The sequence below is a fragment of the Mesitornis unicolor genome, unplaced genomic scaffold (genome assembly GCF_000695765.1).
Source record: "Mesitornis unicolor isolate BGI_N332 unplaced genomic scaffold, ASM69576v1 scaffold43948, whole genome shotgun sequence".
In the NCBI taxonomy this organism is placed as follows: Eukaryota; Metazoa; Chordata; class Aves; order Mesitornithiformes; family Mesitornithidae; genus Mesitornis; species Mesitornis unicolor.
The window spans coordinates 1,931-10,860 of record NW_010203325.1 but is presented as its reverse complement, the minus strand read 5'-3'; the positions used below and the strand labels follow the sequence as shown (position 1 = coordinate 10,860).

At 34.9% G+C, this 8,930-nt stretch overlaps 1 protein-coding gene across 1 annotated transcript in view; it reads right to left on the bottom strand.

Moving 5' to 3' along the window:
* Positions 1-89: 89 nt before the first annotated feature.
* The window catches only part of LOC104545507 (chromosome unknown open reading frame, human C5orf42), a gene marked incomplete at both ends in the record, with an annotated part of 9,200 nt that continues 359 nt past the window's right edge, over positions 90-8,930 (bottom strand). Inside the window, 8 exons of the mRNA XM_010190665.1 lie at positions 90-850; positions 1,729-1,881; positions 2,949-3,198; positions 4,627-4,809; positions 4,993-5,096; positions 5,885-6,041; positions 7,442-7,548; positions 7,787-8,016. Coding sequence (XP_010188967.1) covers positions 90-850; positions 1,729-1,881; positions 2,949-3,198; positions 4,627-4,809; positions 4,993-5,096; positions 5,885-6,041; positions 7,442-7,548; positions 7,787-8,016 — 1,945 coding nt within the window. The remainder of the gene's footprint in view (positions 851-1,728; positions 1,882-2,948; positions 3,199-4,626; positions 4,810-4,992; positions 5,097-5,884; positions 6,042-7,441; positions 7,549-7,786; positions 8,017-8,930) is intronic.

Here is an 8,930-nt window from a genome sequence, read left to right as displayed (position 1 = left end):
CTCCTGCTTATTTCCCATGCTGCGCGCACTACTGTACAGGCATTTCAGGGAGCATATATTTCCCCCTCCCATGCAAAGATCATTCGTACCTTTTTTCTGTTTTTGCATCATGGTTTACCACTTGAGGAGGTTTTCTAAGCAGAGATTTCAGTGAGCTAAATTGCTGACTTGTACTTTCATCAAGAACTGTGAGAATAGGTGTAGTGAGGGAGTCAAGTTCCATGAGACTATTACCATGGGGAGATGCAAAAACACTCTCATACTGTAGTACGCACACGTTACTTAAAGTGTGCGAAACCATTTTCAAAAGACAGAAGCATGCCAAAAGGTTTTTTGAGAACAACTGATCTTGTTGCTGTGTAAGCATCAATTTTAAAGTTTGTAACGTCAGATTTGCCACGTGCCCAGTAAGACTGGCTCTTGAATGCCAGTACAAGACAGTTAAACACTGCTGAAAATATTTCAGAACACAATGCATCCAGTGAGTATTCTTCACAGGCTTGTTTAAAGATGCATCCTGGTTTAGCAAAGAGCATTTCACAAACTGAAGAACATTGAAAAAATGGATAATGCAGTTCACCGTGTAATTCAGCAACCTATCTTTCTCTTCCATATTTTTTGAAATCCCAATTTGCCATGCAGCAAGGAGGTTTTTCTGAACGGAATATAATTCCACTGGTAATTTATCTTTCTCTTCAGTATTGTCTTTTGCATGGATAGTATCGAACATTGACGCAAATTCTAAGTGGCCTTGATCAGCTTTACCAACAAACGGATGGATTCTTTGGCTACCAAAGCTGGAAGGGCTATTGCAAAACTGCTTTTCATCATCTGATTCTTCTTCACAACCCTAAATCAGACAAAAAAAAAAAGTGCATAGTTTAATTCAAGTCTACTGAGAGAGTATAGCCTGCAAGGAATTGCCATTTAGTCAGTCTCAAAAATGAAATCCTTATGTTTCATTAACTTGCTTAATTACTAGTAAGTTTAATTCACAGCAGTTTCATTTGGATCTCAAACCAAATGTGGTTATTTGGAATAGCTGGGCAGCAGAAATTAAATTACCTAGCAACAAAAATATTACAGCATAAACACAGCATTAGTTCTTACAGCAGAAAGTGAAACCCTGGCCAGAGTATGAGGAAGAGTTTTTGCCATGTATCTCTAAGGTCTAAAAGCCATTCAACAGAAGTTCATAAACTTAAAAGACCAAATCAAAACCCTAAAGCATCAAACAGAGCTAGGAAAGTCTGCACAGTAACCTGGATCACAGCACCATGTCCAAAAGACATGTGCAGATTTTGGAACTGGTAGAAGAATCCTGCAAAACTGACGATAAATATCTTACCTACTAAGGATAATAATACTGCACTTCTTATTAATATCCTTTATTGCCCCAGTGAATTTAGTAATGTTACATTTTACCATAAAGTGAAGCTAAAGTATTAAACTACAATAAACTGATGTATATGTAGATTAGCACATATTTTTCAAAAAGTTATTGAAGGAAATGTTTGAAAGTAAAAATCTCGTATCAGCTGAGAAAAATAACAATATTCCTCACACTTATAAAGAACATGAGAATCAACCAAAATTGAATTCCTTTAAATATACCTAATAAGAGCAAATATACCTATACTATTTGAAAGAAAAAATACTATTTATATTTAGAATACCTTAAAATTAAATCATTTACAAACTTGTAAGTGGAAAAATGCTATTACGTACCAGTAAATCCACAGTTTTCTCACTCATTTCTGTTCTGTCCTCCTCCAAGAATTTTGGAATGGTGGAAAAGATGGAACTTTGGTTTTGAGCGTGTTTTAAAAGACTAGCTTTTAAAGACAACAGTGACCATAAACACCGAGGCTTCCCTTTAGACTAAAAGAAATAAGAATAATGCAAAACATATTATCTGTCTTTAGCAAGATCAAACCAGACACTTTCTAAACAAAACAAGGAAATGGGTCACATCAGTAAAAAGCTTCAGTTTAGAAGTGCTAGCCAGAAAGGGAGAACAGGTCAGCAGGCATACACTGCACAGAAACAAACTATCATTTCACCATGCTTTAGGAATGCAGATTTTTTTTCAGTACCAGACTTGACTTTGCTTCATGCTGAACGAATCTGCTTTCTTGGTCCCTGAAGTGATGCTACAAGTTTGGCACTATGTAGGGCTTTCTTGCTTTCTTACTAGTAACATGTATCTCTAAATCCTCAAACACTTGCTCACTCTTTTAGTTTATGCATGAATACTAGAATAACTCGCCTCTCCAAAAATCCAAAATACAAACTGAATTGGGAGAGAAGTTGTATTCTATCAGCAAATGCAAAAACTCTGAACATCTATTGTATCTTATGTGGTCAGCAACAGCCGCAGGACCTCTTCTTTCAAAGATTTTCCTTCTCCCAGACTTAGCCCAATTCAGAAGTGACAGAAAAATCAACAAAACTGCTTTAAGCAAGCTTTAGTCGACAACTTCAATTGAGGACCTAGCAGACACATGCACGCAGCACCATTGGGACTGTTGCTGACTGCTCTAAAACAGTAGCAGGCTAAGACAGAGAGGTTTTATAGAATCCTTTCTGCATAGTTCTGAAAGGATGAGTTGGTCAGAGTACCATAATACCTGTCAATGCTCGGAACCAACTCTATAGATACAGACAGCCCAATTTCTTTTACAGTTCCAGAAAAAAAAATAAAGTAATGGTTAAGACTGTGTCCTTTTACTACATTTTACTGAAATGCAATTCAGACATCAAAGGACTAAAATTTCAGAGAAAACTGCGTATTTGTTGTTCTCCAGATCAACACTGTTCTCAAAACAACTTTATACACATACTACAGTAAACTTAACTGAGGTACTCAGTTTAAAAGTCATGCATTTTTACACACACACAAAGGTTTTTTTTCTACTTAAAGCCTACGAAATAATTCATATTCATACCTTGCAGTTCAGCAAATTCCGACGGATATTTTCAAGCTGTTGGGTTGAATCAAGCAAAAGGGATCTTATAAATCCTGATGCTGAGAGGTTCTTATGAAATCTAAGCACTGTTATCATATATCCATCAGAGACAATGAGGTAGGGTAATCTTGAATGTGAAGCAACAGAGAATCTCTGTCTCATAAGGTCACGTTCAGAAGCTGAAGAATCAAGAGACAGACTAGAGTCTTGACAAAAAGAGTGCTGCTGTCTAAAATAAAGATACATAGAAAGCAATTATCTTACACAATAATAATGAACAGAATAGAGAAGAAATAACTTACAAACCTTTAATACCACTCAACACTGCTGCCCAATAGGTCCACACAGAATTCTAAGGAAGTGTCTAAATTTTTGCGGGATATGCACTCTGAATAACACTATTTATGCTTGCAAGATGCCAGTATTTTGCTGCAGTTGCAACTTTTTTTAATTTAAAGAAAAAAATAAAAAGAGCTTTCAGAATTCTCTTATTTCATTAATAAGTATTATATCTCTTTCTCACAATTTCATTTTGATTATCTAGCTCTTATCGTGTATGACAAGTGCTTGAAGATTAAATTCTAAGTAGCTTCTAATAGTTACGTATGAAAAACAAAACATCCCTCACAATCTGAATCTCAGTATGGCAGAATCAGTTCAGAGATTCAATAGAAGTATTTTCTATCAACACATAAGTCTTCTTTTAAAAAAAGAGGTCTTACAAAGTCTTTTCTTATAAAGAAGTCACTGCTCACTGAGTTTCAGAAAGCTGTGTTTGGCATGCATTCAAATATTAGCCTCAAAAGACTTTGAAAAAATACGTAAGAACTACTGGGATTTTTATTTCTTCGTAGCCCAAAATTCAGTAGATTATTTGGAAGCAAAGTAGCTGCATACATTCAATAAAGAACCATAATTAGAGTACTTTAATATATTTTACCATCTGATTTTTCAACCAGACAGCATGAAAAGATATTATAATGCTTTGAACATTTTCATGAGATGTCACATTTACAAACTATCCAGCTTTAGCCACTCAAGGAATAGGATTTTAAAAAAAATAAAGTTCAGATTCTATTTTGTTTCCTCTTGTTACATTTTGTAAATTTAAACTTATGCTAAAAAGTGTCACAAAGATCTCTCTATTTCCCCCATGCAACCAGCGGCATCATTTCAAAATTTAGATCTGGAGCTCTGCAAAAAAAAACACATTTAAAAACCCAATTAGTTTTAGTGCATGCAAATATGTTATTTCCAAGATCTGATACAGAAACGTGCTATAAAGTTCTATAGGTAAAATTAACGAGTGAGCAGAGAAATACCACTGGATTAAAATAGATCTGCACTTTAAGTATGAAGTGTAATTTCTTTTTACATCACAAAAATATGCTATTTTTAATTAGCACTAAATTCAAACACTTTAAAAAAGCCAAATCTCTTAATGTATACTTACATTGTCACAATGCCAACTTTCATCACAACAAACATTATAAGAAATAGATGACAACTATGAATGAGAAACAGATATTGAGAAGACACATGAAAAGCAGAAGAGTGAATCTGAAAGATGAAGTTTATGTAAAATTGTAAAAAACATGTTAGAAAGTTAGATATGATCATATGAGAAAAACATATAAACATTTCCTAATCCTCTTACCTGTGTGTTATTAGTGGATGAAATGGAATAAATTCTGCTGGTCCAAATTCTACAGAGCAGCCAGAAGTAATCAAGGTCAGCAATTCACCCATACATGTCAATAAAATCAAAGATCCGCGTTTTAACATGCAAGCCAAGAAAAGGCTGTCGGGACTCCAACTCATATCGCCAACCCAGTAAGATCTAATTTGGGCAAGAAAAAATATTTTTCTCTGTCAAATTTCTGTATCAAAAGGTTAGGAGAGCTAAAAAACCAAGCAAAACAATCCCCTCCAAAAAAACCAAACCAAACAAAAAAACCACAAACACCCGTAGCACAGAACAACAAACTGCACAACAGCAGCAGGAACAGCATCCATTACTGACCTGATAAACTTGGACGGGACCTTGCTGTTCTTGCTACTACAACCTTTAAGGCTACCCGAAACAGTTACAAAATTCAATGTGTTTAAAAACAAAATCTGAGTTGCCTAGAGAGAAAAAGTAAATTTAAAGAAAACATAAATGTTTATATCAAAACACCATTACCGTAAACAAAGAATTTCTATTAACAAGTTATAGATGACACTTGATGTACTGGAAACATTATTATACAGCTAAGTGACATTGCACTACAACATTTATTGCTACTTAGAGTATTTACTAATTTCTATACCTATTCCTACATTTGAAAAATAAAGATGAGTAGGTAATCAGCATATCATTCAATATTCATTTTGACATAATTTTTTCTAAAACCGTCAAAATAATGTAAGATCACTCTTCTCCAGTCTTGGTGGTGAGCAACAATCGGAGCTTTGAAGGACTGCACCATCTCATCTTGGTGCACTAAATAAGATGGTCCATGTTGCCAGTCAGTAGCACTAAAAACCACATTTGATTTGACCTCTGAGTTGTTAGAAGGATTAACATTGAGAGGTGAGAACATTACTTCCAATACATGTTAGGCTGAGGCCTCACTGAGAATAATCCAGAATCTTTGCAGATAAATGCAGTAACTGAAATTAATTTATTATTACACTTCTTGGAGATTAGAAATGACAGAGAAGTCTACATGGATTTCTCAACTGAACAACAGCATTCAAAAAATTACAAGTTTTGGCACAATTTCTGAGCTATGGATATCAATGTGAATATAACTACATGTATCAATAAGAATGCTGAAAAATCACTACTAAAAATGTGTTACTAAATCCTTGTTACCACTGCATTCAAACTGAACTATTACTTTAAATGACATACTGTCTACCATTCATACCTTTGGATCCGTTTGATTAACAGCTACTGCAAGCAGAAGTCCGTCTCTTGCAAATGCACACAGCAAAGCTCCTCTTGACTTTACTGACACACATGGAGGAACCAAATTAACAAGAGAGCAAGTCTGCTGTACCCAGTGGATCTGGTATGGCAAAGAACTGAACACCAGACAAAAAACAAACAAACAAACAAAAAACCACTAAAAAACCAAGAGGTTACTCAGTTATGGTGAATGGGATGGTTCACACATAGTGAAAAACCATGAAAGACAGCAAAAAATAATAAAGCATGAACAGTAACAAAAAAATCTATTTTTCCTCAAAAACCTTACAAATGAAAGCTATTTTTCATTTGCACTAGTTTAAAAATTATTTCTGAGAACTGAGAATTATTTTTATGAGACAGGAATTTGGGCTATAAGTATAGAACATGCAAATAAATACAGAAGGATGCCATGTAATTAAGGCACTTGCATACCAGCCAGGAACAGCTTCCTGAGACAATGTAATGTCATCCAACACAGGAACACTCAAAATTCACAAATGAAAATTAACGGTATGCTGCTCTGAATAAAGAAGCTGTGGAAGCCCCATCATTCTAAGTGTTCAAAGTCACGTTGAATTGGGCTTCCAGCAACCTGATCTAGTGAAAGTTGCTCCTGCCCACAGCACAGGGGTTGGACTAGACGATGTTCAAAGGTTCCTTCCAACCCAAACCATTCTGTGATCCTAAAGATTCAAAGTAGTATAGAAAACTCAAGAAAGATTCCACAGGGAAACATGCCACCTAACAAGGCAAAACATAAAGCATTAACATGAAAAAAATTAAATTAATGAAACGGACTGATAGTTGGCATAAAGAAAGTATGAGTAACATAACAAGAGAAATGTGGTTACAATTTCAGGCTGCAAGTACTACAGTATTTATATGCAATTCTATACTGGGAATGCTCTATTTAAATTTTTGTACTACCAGAAAAGCATTACCATGCTGCTGACAAACTGACCAAAATGCGCTGCTGCTTAGTAAGACAAGGAGGACATCATTTAACAACTTAGTAATTATGTTTTTTTGATCCTAAAAGCAGTTGTACCATGTCAAGCGTAGAGCAAGATTTTGCACTAGTAATATAAGAAAAACCAGAGAAGGAAACTCTACTAGCATGATGCAAAAAAACCCGTGCCACTAACATACAAGTGTGCAGGCATGTGTATGTATACACAGCCACCCACGTACAGTAATACACTCAGTTTCAAGTTACTATTGAAATATGGAATACATACATAAATAAATGCTGTTACATTTGTCACATTTAAATACCATAAAAATGACCATATATGTCCATGATGCATATATGGAACATTTATGCATATATAACATGGAATGCTATGAGCATACATATGCAATCAAAGTGCTTGTAGCCATAGGCTAATTGGACATCAGTGTAAACACGCTCAATTGCCGCTCTGAATCCCAGCTCTAAATCCCTGCTCTAAAGCACTTAATCATAAAAATCTTCTTCTTAAGCTAACGTAACTTCAAACGTCTTTAAACTTACCTAACATACTTAAAGCTATTTTCTTGCCATCGAAGAATTAGAAATGTGAGCATCAAACATTCTCCAGAGTAAAATACAAAAGAGCACAAACAGCAATCACCCAGTATCTGTGACAAAAAAATAAATCACAATCAAAACCAGAAAAAAACACAAAAATCTGGCTACACACCATTTTCTCTTTAATTATTTATATATTTTGAGCAATAGCAATTACAATTCAGATTAAATATCATAATGTCATTTAGAACTATGTAGAGGCAGGCATTGCTCTCAAAATTCACTCTAGCTTCTGTGGCTCTAATTTACTTAAGAGATTAAATTATAGCTTTAGGGCTTATTATTTACCTCATTTTGTATAAAAGCAGCATGTACTCCAATTTCTTTTTCTTCAGTAGAAGGCAACACAACTGATTCATTGGGCAAAATCTGTGTCCAATGCCCAGAAGAAGAATTTTTATACGAGGATGTACTCTCATGTTCTGTGCTCTCCCACAAAAAGACACATGCTGTAGGAGTAGTTAGTAGTGCCTTTCTGCCATCTCCCGATACATACAAATACAATCTCATTAAACACTCTGTGGGGGGGAAACAACAAACACAAGAATGCATCAGAGCAGTTTCTGCTCTCTGTTAGATTTAGATTTTAAAAGAGAAAGAAAATGTACTTTCTTCTCTATCACAGGAAATCCAAGTTGCTACCTTAATTATCTTTCATTTCCAGATTCATCACTGATAGCTTGGGTAGCAATAATGTCAGATGGGACACACATTTTTATGAATTATCTTTCCCACAAGACACAACCATGAGAGTTGTTTCCCAAGATTGTCCTTCTTGAAATCTATTATGAAAACTATTAATAAATGCATAAGTGCCCTATCGTCTATTACCTTACACTCCTAAAGGCACCACTGATCTTCCCTGAAATAACAGAATTGCTTGTACAATACTTCACTTCCTAACCTGGTATCAGTGAAATTATTCAATACGTGACAATATTTGATACTTCAGTTTGCAAATATGTGCCTTTACACTATTCTCTCAGGTTAGCATTTGTCATAAAAACGTACCCACAGAATAAACTTCAAATTATGTGTACAGGGTTTACATGAAACGTACATATGCTCTAAAGTCTTGATAGCCTAGTAAGGAATGTCTTCCTACAGTTAGAAACTAACCATTAAAAAAGAAAAAATTTACTGTATATGAAAATTGATTGCTATTTACAGGTGATTACTGAACACAAAAAACTGTACCATTCAAGTGACAAAAACGACATTCGTCAAAGCTTAGCTAGCACAAATGCAAAACAATGTGAGAATACAGATTTACTTGTGCAATAAAACTTAGCAAAGGGAAAAATCACTCCTGCTCTATTCCATTCTTCAACAGACTAACTGGAAAAAACCTACCTTGTGCTGCTGCAACTACTTTCCTAGACTCTTCAATTGCTGGCACAATGTTCAGGCAGTCCTGATCTTTATTCCAAAG